This window comes from Neophocaena asiaeorientalis, unplaced genomic scaffold, assembly GCF_003031525.2.
Source record: "Neophocaena asiaeorientalis asiaeorientalis breed wild unplaced genomic scaffold, Neophocaena_asiaeorientalis_V1.1 scaffold160, whole genome shotgun sequence".
NCBI lineage: Eukaryota > Metazoa > Chordata > Mammalia > Artiodactyla > Phocoenidae > Neophocaena > Neophocaena asiaeorientalis.
The window spans coordinates 722,403-736,191 of NW_020175675.1; the positions used below are offsets into that span (position 1 = coordinate 722,403).

Below are 13,789 nucleotides of genomic sequence, written 5' to 3' on the forward strand. Positions count from 1 at the left end.
GAAAACATTAAAAGTAAATTCAGGAGAAATAAAGTTTTATTGACAGTGAACACACCATTGTAATAGGCTTTCAATAAGACAGGTGACTGAATAACCAACATGCCCCATATTATTTTTTTTTAATGCTGCATGGAATATTCTTATGTCCTAAGGAATCTCAAGGGTAGACGCTGAACATTTTTTATAATAAACTAAACATTTCACAATTCCTGTTTACATTTACTATTTCAGTTAACACTTAAAATACTGCCAAGCCACTATTATTCCTATTTTACAGAGAAAACTGCTGAGACCCAGACTGGTTAAAGAACTTGTCCAGGACCACACAGGCCATCAAGTCTGAAAGCTACGAAAGCCAATAAAGCAGAATCAATGCTCGTCATTCCAAGCGGAGTGCCTCAGGAAGGGAGCCTCTGAATCGGGACTTTGGCTAACCCTGAGGACAAGGACAATGGGACAGGTGGAACCTGTGGTGACACTGACCCAAGGAGGCAACATGTGGAAACATCACGTGCTTGCAGAAGAAACAGAACAAAAACATATTACAATGGTTTTTTTTTTTGTAACCTTGGCTACTGTCACTATAGTTTCAAGAAAATGTTTTTCTAAACATTGGGAGCATCGCCCATATGTCGGCTTCCATCTGTCAGTTTCCTGAGCCATGGCCCAGCACCAGTCAGGTGTCTCCGGGCCCAGGAAGCCCTGGGATTAACTGTGTCTGTGCAGAGCACTCCTCGGGGAGGTGGTTTTGTGGTTTCCTCCTTTTAAGTGTTTTTAAGAGGAAAGGTCAGAAAATGCAGAGAGGCCATTGCAAACGGTGTCACAGCGCTACTCACCGGTCGTGGAGAGCAGGAATCTTGGAAGGACACTGCAAATATTGCTTAAACCGGAGCTCAAAGGCTTGTCCGATGGAGCCGATGACCTCCTGGGCCAGCCCGTCACAGCATTCCAGAATGTGACAAGCTGTAGGAGCAAGGGACACAGGCTCATTAGAGACAGACACTGGAGCTACCCAGGCTCCTCCTTCCTGAGGGTGAAAGCCCGCAGCCTAGGGAAGAAGAGAGGGACAAGGGGGTGCCTTTCATGACATGTCCTGTCAGCTCTGTGTGCAGCTTAATCCCTGAGAGCCCCCAGCAGTATCGTTTCACCGCAGAGATCCATTTCTTAATAGCCTATTCTCTCCAAAAATAAAGGTTCTATTTGTAAGTACGTTTTAACATTTTTAAGTTCAACTTGATTGCTCTTCTATTGCTTTAGAGTCTATAAAATATCAACTCAGAACTTAGTAGGGAAACAGGGTTTGGAAGGAAACCTTAACAAGACAAAGAACCTGATAGTAACAAGAAATGAACCCCTTTAAGACCCCGTGAGGCTTAACAAATGGACTTAAACTGGCTCTTATTGAATGAATCCTGAGGTATCGGATGGACTTAGAGCAAGCTGTTTGCTTACTTCCTAGTGGGAGTAAAGTGTCACCACCAGACGTGGCAACTCAAAGCAATAAGATCAACAACCTTGTAAGATGAGTTTAAAGGGATATTAATTAACCACTATGACCATCCCACCACATGCCACCTGCATCTACACTGGACGAGACTGGATATTCATGCCAGTTCTCAGAAAAGGGGTGTTGGCAGCCGGACAAGGGCCCCTCAGAGACCTGGAGCAACCTTTAACCCCTTTGGGGTGCCCACTGTCATGGTGGCCAGGCTGTGGTGTAATCCATGTGGAACCTTTGGAGAAAAGAGGGTTGAGTGGGGGAAGGCACCGAAGAAGGTCCCATCTCTGCTCTACAAGAAAGTAGAATGTCTTCTCCCCAGATACGCGTCCATGGCATCCCACAGAAGAGTCCCAGACCCTTCAAGTTGTCCCGTGACCAGCATGACATGCTCTGTTACTAATGGGATAAAGGCATCTCCCTGGAGAAAATGACAGATGCATGTGTCACACTCCATCTTTCTCTTGCCACCAGTCAGGATACAATTATGTTTCAAGGAGGTTCCTCCAGGAGCACGGTGGGTGCCCAGCAGTGAGAAGAGGCATTGCTACAGGGGTAGCCATTCCCCAGCAGTGATTAGGGAGATGCAGAAGCATCCCTCTGCTGCAGGAGAAGCGAGCACAGAAAGAGGACTCATTAAGGTGGAAACTGCAAGGGAAGGAACAGAGACATCACCACCTCCACAGTTTGGCCGCTCTTCCATCACGATGCCGCCTTCTACACGCACAAAGACAGCCAGGCACCACAGAGCTCACCCTGATGGCAGCTGCTAGGGTGGGGGGCCTCAGGCTTCTTCTCTCCCCAGGCTCGAGGAGGGAGCATACTCCTGAGGACACAGGGACAAGCATTTCCTGGGAAGAGCAAGTGTAACCGGATTGCTGCTTCAGACTGCAATGCAATCCCTTGGATACATTAGCCCTATCTCAGATATGGCCAAGGGATTTGTCCAAGGAGACAGGTGTCCCGGCTGTATTTTATTATTGAGTATTGATATTGTTTTATGTTATTATCGATATTAGTATTTATTATCAACCCGGTTAGGCACAAAGCAAGGACATATTAAGCAGCTGTTGGAGTCATGCGGTTGTTCGTTAACGGATAGCAGTGGAGGTGTCTTTCCAGCCAATAGGAAGTAGGAGTCTAAGACAGTGAGAGAAAGACACCTGGCTCCCCCACCTGCCCTGTGTTTCCAGCCACACCTGCCCCCTCCACGCAGCATCAGCACCAGCCAAGAGAACTGGCTGGCCAGTACTTTAGAGAAACAGAATAACGACTGCGGACGGGCCAAGAAAGTGAAGCTTATTTTTCTTTTAAGGAGAAAAGCAGTGCCCTAGCCTTAGTGAATAAAGAGCAAGGTTTCTGCAGAGGGGGCCATATGATCAATCCACACGGCCCCCTCACCTTCTACACACTAGAGAGCACAAGGTTGGAAGTGAGACTTCTTTAAATCAGTTCCTGGGACATTGGGAAGATGCAGGGCTCTGGGTGGAAGCACCCTCACTTGGTGAGGGTGGAGCCCTGGTATCTGGTCTAGATACCAGAGGGTGACAGGAACTGCAGATGCAGAATTAAATCACGACTCCAGGCTCTGGGGCCTGGCTCATTCCTCAGTGGACCGTGAAAACGTCATCTGTTGGCTAGGTCTGAGGATCCTTCTGTAGAATGGCCTCTCTGTGTTCCAGAAACCCACTCCAAATCCAGATCTAACCCTGGGCTGACAGTCTCTCTGGACCTGTATTTTCTCTAACTGTTGCAACAGTCTTTCGCTAAAAGCCACTGTCTTCTAACCTCACCTGTGTGACTCAGTGTGTGTTAGGAATGATGAGGTTCTCGCCACAGGTAACCATCGGGGCTGCTTGTTTTACATCCCATGAGGAGAGGATGGATGCAGGTGTCATTCATGAGCAAGAAGGAGAACTGGATGAGAGGCAGGTACAGAGTGGTGGGGCCCAGAATCAAGACTCAGAATGATGTTGTAAAACCTAAAACATGGCCCCAAACAAACATAGGAGCAGCAAAATGGGGTCTTTCCTCATTCTATCCCTTCTGAAGGGGATGAGCTCTTTGGCAGCGGTGCAGTAGTTGCGGTGGGGGGTCTCTGGGGTGGGGGTTGGGGGTGCTTGTCTGCCCATGCTGGTCTCTCTCTCTGACCAATAAGCAAGGCTGATGTCGCTTTCCAGGAAAGCCAGCTCAGACGCCACAGCAGCCAGCTCAGCCCTGACACTAGTGAGGGGACTTCATCAGGTCTCACCACAAAGGCCACTCCCCACCTGGGATGAGCCACTTGAGAGCAGGATGTGCTGCGGCCCTTGTAACCATGCCAGATAGAACTGGGGCACAGCGTCTTTCCTCACACAGCAGCCTCCTAATGGGTTAACCACACATCTTCCCTGCACAGTAGACACTGGCAGATCAGAAGTCCCTCCGCAAGTTTCCCAATGGCTCCAAATAAGTCCAGAGGCCAGTGGCTGTACCTGTTCATCAGTGTTCAAGACTGCCCTGGCCATCTGACTGACAAATGGACTGCAGGCCAACTGGGGCCGCCATTCATCTGAGCTAGCTCTCTGAGCCCTGCCTGGGATGGCTGCTCCGTTAGTCAGCACAGGCAAGTGACGCCACAACAACAAACAGCCCCAGCATCTTAGTGGCTGAAAACAATCCCATTCTCACTTGTTCATTTCTGGGCAACTCTCCAGGTGGTGACCCCATGAACCAAGCTGCTTTGATCTTTCAATTCTGAATTTCAACACAAGGCCTCCTCCCAAGCCAGGGAAGAAAGAGACAGCAGGGCCTTGCACCAGCACTAACTGCGTCATCCATTCTGCTCTCACACAGAACTGTCGCCTGGCTCCTCCTCCACCCAGGAGAGGCTGGTAGTACAGTCTCCTGCGAGGTTGGAAGGAGTGAGGTCAGGACATCAGTGAGCACTAGCAATGCCTATCACATGCACCAAACACCCCAAAAGGCGTTACTTCTGTAAATAAGAAATTGTAAAGATTTTCTCATGCTTACCAGTGAAGCACTCTTTACTATACTGAGCATGTGTCCCAAATATGCATCTACTTATTTATAAATTATGAACATATATTCCTGTGTTAATATAATAGTATGTATATTATAAAAATATCTTTCAAAAGATGTTAAAAACGATACAATAAAGATAAAATAAAGTTCAAGATGTCTTGTTGGCCCTGAAAGCATCACACTGTCATTTATTATCTCAAAGCAAGATAAATATTTTGGGTGAGGTTCATCACTAATGATGATGGATAGAAATTCATCCTTCCATCTTTGAAATATTTTTCTTAATCATTTTGAGTCTGGAGGGGTTGATTCCTTATCTTAGCTGATTAGATTATTGTTGGGGTGGGTTTTTTTGTTTTTTGGGTTTTTTTGCTTTGTAAAAGTAAGACCCCACTTTCCCACCCCTTCTGTGGTCAGGAGCAGCTGACATACAGAAAGGGTGTCACTGGCTCACTGCACCCTTTACATATGACTATGGGGTAATACCCACTCTATCTCAGATCAGTGACTATAGACAGAGGCTCCAGCATGTGTTTCCCACCACAGTGGCTGCTTCCACACCCTGTGGGATGGGCCACCCCACCTCAGTGGGCATTGTTTTCATGGGGCGACTCTGCAAGTATGAGCAGAAAACCTCTCAGGGTCTGTGCTGCTCTTTTAAGAAGTCATGACCCCTCCCACCCACACCCACACCAACCCAACTCACACTTCACAGCCATCTGGCCTCCACAAGGCAGCCCAGCCCTTGAAGGGGTCCCATTTCAGACTGTCCCACTGTCCTCTTATCTAGACTCACGGACTCTCCAAGAGTTCAAATTCATAGCCAAGTTCTCTACCAACTGGTGACTGACATAGGGAACCTCGGAGATACCTGGAGTCATTACCTAATCAGAAAAAAATCCTACCAAACAATGACTGCTGTCTCTTCCTCTTAGTGGGCTGATAACTCTCACCCCTTAAAAGGAACACTGAACACCAGTGAATTCTTACCAGAGAAATGGAGACTCCAAACTCAAGCATAGTTTTCAGCCAGCCCTAGTCTGTTCACTTCATATATCCACATGTTCCTCATTGTTCCAGACTTTTTTGATCTGAGACAGGTAAGAACTCCAAGATTCAGCTGCCATGCTCTTAATTAAGAGTTGTTTAATATCTGTTCTAGCCCCAGAGTGGAAAACTAAAACTTTATGAGGAGATAATTTTGCACCTATCAGACTGGCAGGGATTTAAAAGTCTGAAAATCCCAAGTGCTGAACAAGAGCTGAAGCCAAGGAGCCCTCCTGTGCCACTTGTGGAATTATAAAGTGAAATAACCATTTTTAAAAAACTGAAGATGTTCCAGAACACAGTGATTTGTCCCAGAGGTATAAACCCTAAGAAAATTCTTGCACATGAGCACAAGGCAAATGTACAAAATATTTACTGCAGACTTCACTCAATAGACACTTATTGAGCACCAACTCTGTACCAGGCTCTGCCCCAGGATCTCCAGATACAGCAAGTAACAAAACAGAGTCCTGCTCTCACCGACCTTACAGTCTAGAAGGTGAACACTGAAAATAAAGAAGGAAAAATATACCATTAGAATGGGTTGAATGGTACCCTCCAGCAGCCAAAGCCCTGTCTACATCCTGACCCCCTGAACCTGTGAAAAAGAGTCTTTGCAGATGTAATTAAGGACTCAAAATGAGATCATTCTGGATTAGGGTGGGCCCTAAATCCAATGACAAGTGTCTTATAAGGGTCAGAAGAGGAGGTGACACAGACACAGAGGAGGAGGTGATGTGAAGATGGAGGCCAAGATTAGAGTGATGCAGCCATAAGCCAAGGACTCCTGGAGCCACCAGACACTGGAAGAAGCAGGAAGCCTTCCCCGCTGGAACGTTTGGAGGGAGCATGGCTGCTGACACCTTGATTTCAGACCCTTAGCCTCCAGAATTGTGAGAGAGCAAACTTTTGTTGTCTTGAGCCACAAAGTTTGCAGTAATTTGTTACAGCAGTCACAGGAAACTAATAAAACCATAAAGACAATAATGTGAAATAAAGGGGGTGATGAGGATGATGTTGTAGGGTGACATGTAGGATGACCAGGGAAAGCCATATAGGAGGTGGCATCGCAGAAGAAGCCTGAAGGAAGTCAGGGGGTGAGCCATGGGAAGGTCTAGTCTAAGAACGTTGCAGGCATAGGGCTCAACAGGTGCAAAGGCCCTGAGGCAGGTGCTTGCTTGCCATGTTCAAGGAAGAGCCAGAAGATCAGTGGAGCTGGAGTGGAGGTGAGGGGAGATCACAGGAAATGAGATAGGGGATAGAGCAGGAGTGAGCTCACATCATGATGAGTGAGACAGGCAGATACTTTGTGGAGGAAGGAAAGACTTAGCTCTGTGGCTTGTCAAGGTGAGGGGGCTAGGAGGCTTCTGAGCAGAGATGTGCAGCAGGCTGGTAACTACACAAGTCTGACTTTCAGCCAGAAGCTTGGGCTACGCAGGAACATTCATAGTCTTTGGCACAGGGTATTTAGAGCCCAGGGACTGGCTTGTTTATTTAAAAAAAACACAAAAAAAACATGGTTGATGAAAGCCAGATATGGGAAACAACCTAATCATTCACTCACAGGAAAATTAACCTCCCACCACAGTGTTATGAGATGGAATTTAACCTCCTGGCTTAAAAAAATAAATCATTGCTTTCACCTATTATACAGAAGAGGTTTTACTCCTAGGGGAAAGAAAAACCAGAGAAGGTTCTGTATTATTTAAGGAGTTCATACTCTAAGTTTCTCCCGGAAAGTCACCTCCTGCGGCCTACAACTGTCTGAGGCCAGAGGAACCCTAAATTCAGTGTTGAAATGACCGTGAGCTAGTAGAGAAGCCTGGAGAAGAAAGCGCAGCCATGTGAGGCAGTAGTCCACGGGGGGCTTCCCCCTCAAGTCCAATCACCACGTTTCCCCCTTATTCAGGAAATCCTGGGGAAAGGGCAGCAGGATGTGTTAGAAGCTATAACAGCTGAACACTCAGGCCTCTCTACCATCAGGTCAGCACCGTAGGATATGACTTTCCACGCAAGTTCAGGAGTTTCAGAAGGCGCCTGAACAGGGATGCTATTGTGGTTATAAATTATAGGAAGTACATGCCACCTGCAGGCAGCCATATGTCTAATTAGGACATTATTTTTTATGTACTTTTGTGACCCAAACAGTCCATTCTGAACCAATAGACATTAGATTGCAGGGAATGGGAGTCCTTGGGTAGTAATATAGACTCCAATGTGAAAAGAAAATGGTATATTAGGATCCAGCAAAGCCTGATTTTGGGGGCTTTTTATCCTACATATATCAGCAGTCACCTTCCAGGTCTCCTGTCAGACCTGCCTTTCAGCTATAAGGTGCCAACCTCATGAAACTTCCTCATTTGCAATCCCTACCTTCTCAAGATGGTGGTGGTTACCATAGAGCTTAATAACATGGGTCAGAGATCCTTTGCCCTTCCACCAGATTAATTATATAAGCCATGGGTTCTTGATACTAGAGAGAAAAATATAATTTTTTTCTCACTGTAAATACTGCTAGATTATCCAAAAACACACACCAGAATGTATAAACAGGAATCAGTGTGGAAAGGACAAATGATAACAGTGAGGGACTTTGACCCATCTCTGCAGGATTTTGACAGAAGACTATCTGGGCTCCAAATGTGCCTTGATGCCTGCCTGCCTTGAGTAGCTATGCCTGCAGCCAGGGAACCACAATGGGGTCAGCACATCAACTGGGGTCTCTGCGTGGGGAGTTGGATATTTAAGAGTCCAAATAAGAACATTCACTCCCAGAATTTCTTGCTAATCTGACTCCTGCATGGCAGAGGCCATTCTTATTCAATTAAACTCTCTTCCTGGCCTAGGGCAGGAGGAAAGAGAAGAGAGCAGCCAGGGGAGGCCTCCCCCAGCTCCTTGCCGAAGGAGGTAACGGTGGGTGGACACATATCGGATGGAGGCAAAGCCTGCTCTGAGATACTGTTCATGGCCAGATCTATGACTCCCCTCCCTTCCCACACTGCCTCCCAGGAGGCTGGGGCTGCCTGGGTACGTGCAGGAACAGAGATGTGATGGATAAGGAAGGCTGCAAATTCCTGTCGGAGGGCAGGTCTGGTTCCCCTCCCCTGAATCTGAGCTGCCTGGGACAGCTTTGACTAGTCAACTATGACAGAGATGAAGTGGTGCCTGGTCTTTGGCATCCACTTTGGCATCATTGAGCCCAGAGTTGCTATGTGGGAAGTCCTACTGCCCTGATTCAGGGGCCAGTTGGAGGGACCCTGAGACTCCTTGCAGAGGGAGAAGGACCCTTCTGGCTTTGGCTTCTTGTCCTCCCTACCAAGGTCCAAAGCATGGAAGTGAAGTCAGCTTGGACCCTCTAGGCCAGGCCAGCCACTAGCCAAAGACCACCCAGTACCCCACTGATGCCACAGAGAGCAGAAGAATTGGCCAACTGAGCCCTGCCTGGACACTTGATACTTCATCATATCAAAAGATATTTTAAAATGATGGCTATTAGGCCATTAGGATTTGTTACAGGCAACAGATAACTGGAAGGAGGGAGTGATCCTCTCCTATCAAGCATCTCAAAGGACCCCTATGCTGCTGGTGCCCCCAAAGCACCAGCAACAGCGCAGAGGTCTAGAGTCTGTCTCCACACCAGCACTGCATGCAGGTCCCAAAGGGAGCTGGTCCAGCAACCATCGAGCACATGGAGTGGATCCTGATTTCCATGACTTTGAAAAGGTACTGTGGACAGAAGGTGCTGCTGGTTTGTAGCCGTGAAACAAGGTATCAGCTTGTATGCTTCCATGGCCCTAAGTCAAATAGCACAGGGTTAAACTCCTTCAGGGTCTGGACCTAGAGCCTGATTTCTCAGCCCTGGCTGTACATGGGAATCATCTGGAGAGCTTTTAAAACGTACAGTTGCCTGGGTACTCCTCTCTGAGGCCTGAGCATTGAGATTTTTTTAAAGCTCCCCAGGTGATTCTAAAGTATAGTTCATTTTCAGAACCATTGACCTAGGAGCCATTAAGGGTGTAAAAAAAAAAAAGTCTAGGATTACTTGAAGTTAACTTAGAACAAACAAAAATAAAGGAAGAACTTCAACAAGTGTTAACTCTGGGATGAGTGCAGCCTGCCCTCTCCCCCTCCCTCAAGGTTGGTGGGAAAACAGAATGCCAAAATCTCATCTGTGGTGAAATTTTAAAAGAAGAGTAGGGCTTCCCTGGTGGCACAGTGGTTGAGGGTCCGCCTGCCGATGCAGGGGACACGGGTTCGTGCCCTGGTCTGGGAGGATCCCACATAAAACTTCTGCAAAGCCAGCTAGGAAATCTTTACAATGGGTACCTGGGGTAGAGGGTGGGAGGAGGAGGGGAAGCAATGGGTGATAGAGGGAAGTGCCATTTGTAGTGTTACAAACCCCACAGGTGACCTCCATCAGTGAGTTCTAAATTGGAGTTGTGCAGCACCTGGTGGCTGCCTGGATTCAAGTGTAGTGCCCCCTAATCAGCTCACCTGCCCAAGCTTGTTAACTTTGGAGGGGGGGACCCTTTGGTTTTGTAAATGATGAAAGAAATGGGGTGGTGGGTATGTAGGGAGGGTCTAGGAATAAAGGTTCCATGAAGATGGGAAGTACTTGGATGTTTCAAATCCCCTACCCAGCCTGTGTCTGAGGCCCTAGCACCTTTGTGGGGTGTAAGTGGGCAGCACCTGAGCTTGGACACTGGCTTCCAGGGCCATGCAGAGCAGCACGAGGCTTCTTGGGGAGACTTAGTTGGCAGTGGACGCACAAGGAGCTGTAGCTGGGCAGGAGGCCAGCGGTTTGCAAAGTCTTCAGGTGTAACTGAGGGCACCTTCAGAGTATGAGTGGGAGCTGCCATGCGCAGGTCAGGTGTACCAAGCTCTAGCCATCTGGATACAAGTGTGTGTTTAAAGCTCTCAGATATCCAGCATCTCCTAACCCAGCCAGGTGTGCCGCCATGCTTCACTGCCTGCAAACCTCAATTATCGCTAACAGTACGATATGACACTTAGTTTGGATGAAGAGGGCTGAGATCATGAGGACCATCTGGTATCCATTGTTAAGCCTGGCTGCTCATGAGTGAGAGATGACGAAAGTCACACATCGCTTACCTCTGCGATTAACAGGGTCCTTAGCTACGTACGCAACATAGTCTGTTGTATCCTGTGAAAGAAAAATGAGATGTCACATCACTAATCACAGGTGAAGACAGGACAGCAGACACATCATGCATACAGCAGATCAGTAATCAAGAGTAACCCTGATGACAGCCCAGCATTTCTCAGACTGTACAGTGGGCAGGAATCACCGGGGATCTTGTGAAATGCAGATTCTGACTCCACAGGCCAGGAGCTGGGCCCGAGGTTCTGCATCTGCAGACAGCTCTCACAAGACACTGAGGCAGCTTCGCCACACCCACACTTTGAGCAGCAAGGGTGTGAAGGGCATCCATTCTCAGCATGTCGGATCACTGAGGAGCTATAAACACGCTAATACCTGAGTCCCAACTCCCAGATAATCTGATTTAACTGGTGTGGATGTGAGGCCCAGGCATTAAGGATTTTTAAAAGCTCCCCAGATGATTCTATTATGAACCAAGGCTGAGAGCCACTGCTGTGAGCTGTCTCCAACAACGATCCTCAAATCTGAGCTGGGGTCAGAATCCCTGGCAGGGCTTGTTACAGCACAGATTGCTGAGCTCCAGCCCAGGGTATCCGATTCGGCAGGTCTGAGGTGAGGCCCCGAAATGTACATTTCTGACAAGCAACCAGGTGCTGCCGCTGATCTGGGGGCCACACTGAGAAAATTAGAAGTGATGTTCAAAGGTTGGTTGCAAACATCCCTCATGGGTGGATGAGATATGGATACGATGACATAAGTAGTAATTTTAATTCTTTTAAGATGTTTCAAAAGCATGAACTCTATTTAGAAGTCTCAGCCTTACACAGGAAATATAAGTCCCCTTGCCTGCCTCATCTACTTGGCACGCAGAGGAAACGATGCCCTCAGGAGTGAGCTGAGGCGACCATGTGGATTTTAGTTTCTAAACAGAGGAAACAATAATTCTCTTAATTCTTGAAAGCAAAAGAAAGACTTTCCTGCAAAGTTGACATTTTCAACATTCAAAAAGTCTCGGGGGGGGGGCAACTGGTAAAGGTCTCCTCGTTGTTATGGATATTTCCCCCATGTGATGGTTTTGGAGGACTCCAAGGTTACTGATTAGCTTCCAGTGTTTTCAGCATCTGCAAGATTCTCTGTCGTGAGTTCCTTCTTTGTGATACTCTATGGGCAGGAGAAACGACCCCTTCTTTCTCCACAGGGCTCCAGAAAACCCTCCCATGTGCGAGGGGAAGAGGGAAAGTGAGTGTGGAGGCAGGGGAGGAGGATGCCGTGCTTCTGAGCACCGACTGCAGGGTGCAAGTCGCTTTTCCAAACATCACTGCCCTGCAACTCAAAAACACCCACTAAGACTAAGAAGGGAGAGAGCTCTTCCGGCAGCTCTTGACGTATTGGACTGCTACCCTGAGGTCATTCTCCAGCATGTAGTCTATCTAAGCTGTTTCTCCTTCCTGCTCAGGCTCTATCCTCTCTCTTTTTCTCTATATCTGTCCTTTGGTGTATTCACAGACTGACCTGGGAAAGGGAGTGGGAGTCCATCAAACTGGTCGACCTGACTTCCTGCCATTTCATCAAGGAAGATCGGGTCAGAATCAGAAGTTACTGGCAAAAATAAGGATTGTAGCTTGTAATCATAGACACTCTTCCTGGATTCAGGAGATGTGAATGTCAGAAGTGGACTTAGGGAGCACTAGTTTCTCAGTCTGAGATCCATGGAACCCTAGGGTTGGGCAGGTATATTCTCCAGTGTTTGAGATGTCACCAGAATCTCTTTTTATGCTTTCATTTCTATGATAATCTTAAAAGTTAATACGGTAATATGCGGGGTCATCTGAATGACACCTGTGCCATCAAGCTCTGCACGCAATTTCAGTGCCAAGATTTTCAGTGGGGTTTCCAACATTATGGGTGCCAGGTTTTTAAAGAATCAGAGAGAAAAGAACAGTCAGATGGCTTTGCCCCACCTGAAGCAAATTAACGTCACATTTGTACACAATGATGTACCACTGAAGTGTTTACTTGAATGGAAGAAATCAGTGGAAGGAGTGAGTCATCTGGCGCCTGTGGTAGTAGAGAGATGCTGACCTCAAAGGCTTCTGCACCATGGTAGCCAGTTCTAGAGTCACATTGGGAGCAGAGATTTAGTTTCAACAAAACTTTACTCATCACAGTAAATTAATTTTACTTTGAATGGTATTGCCTTTACTGTGTTTATTTGTACTTAATTTCCAAGTTTGATTGGGATTTACAATTTAATAAAAGGAATAAACATAAAGAGTCTATACATAATTTATTTTTGTACATATTTGTGTAACAAAACTAATTTGAGTCCACATTAGTAGCATATACAAGGAAATTCTTCTTTTTAAATTCTTACTCCAGTCTGAGAAATGCTCCTCTGGCTTCAAGCTAGGGAAGGAAGACTAGGCAAGAGATGCGATGTGTCCCTGTCACTCAGATGATCAATGGCCAAGCCAAGGACACAGCTTTTCCAATGCCAATATTGATGCATTCCCGGCACAGTGGGGGAGTGTATTGCTGTTAAAACAATGTTCTTGACATCACCCAGTCACACAGTGAGCACTCTAAGTGCCAAAGATGGGGATGCCAAGTGCTTGTTCTGTATTTACCCATGTCTGTTCTCACTCCCCAAGCTTTTCTGAGCCTGACCATTATTCTGGCTTTCTTTTGGTGATCTTTTAGAACTGCTAATAATAGTAGATTATAATTGTAGTATGACTTTTTTTTTGCGGTACGCGGGCCTCTCACTGTTGTGGCCTCTCCCGTTGTGGAGCACAGGCTCCGGACGCACAGGTTCTGCGGCCATGGCTCACGGGCCCAGCCACTCCGCGGCATGTGGGATCTTCCCGGACCGGGGCACGAACACGTGTCCCCTGCATCGGCAGGTGGACTCTCAACCACTGCACCACCAGGGGAGCCCTGTAATATGCCTTTTTTAATTGCGGGGATTAACTGTGTTTTCCAGTCTGTCTTATTTGACATTTCAAAATACCATTTTCTCACCCAGTAAACTGAGGCACAAAGCAAAAAGTAGATATATACTTGGCAGCAGAACAAGGAATAGGACCTAGAATTGTTGG

The 13,789-nt window shown here is 47.1% G+C and overlaps 1 protein-coding gene across 1 annotated transcript in view; it reads right to left on the minus strand.

Moving 5' to 3' along the window:
- Positions 1 to 13,789, minus strand: part of SHC3 (SHC adaptor protein 3) — a 139,297-nt gene that overhangs the window by 39,901 nt on the left and 85,607 nt on the right. The window contains exons 6-7 of the mRNA XM_024731943.1: positions 10,682 to 10,733; positions 837 to 963 (exon numbers count right to left, since the gene is read on the minus strand). Coding sequence (XP_024587711.1) covers positions 837 to 963; positions 10,682 to 10,733 — 179 coding nt within the window. The remainder of the gene's footprint in view (positions 1 to 836; positions 964 to 10,681; positions 10,734 to 13,789) is intronic.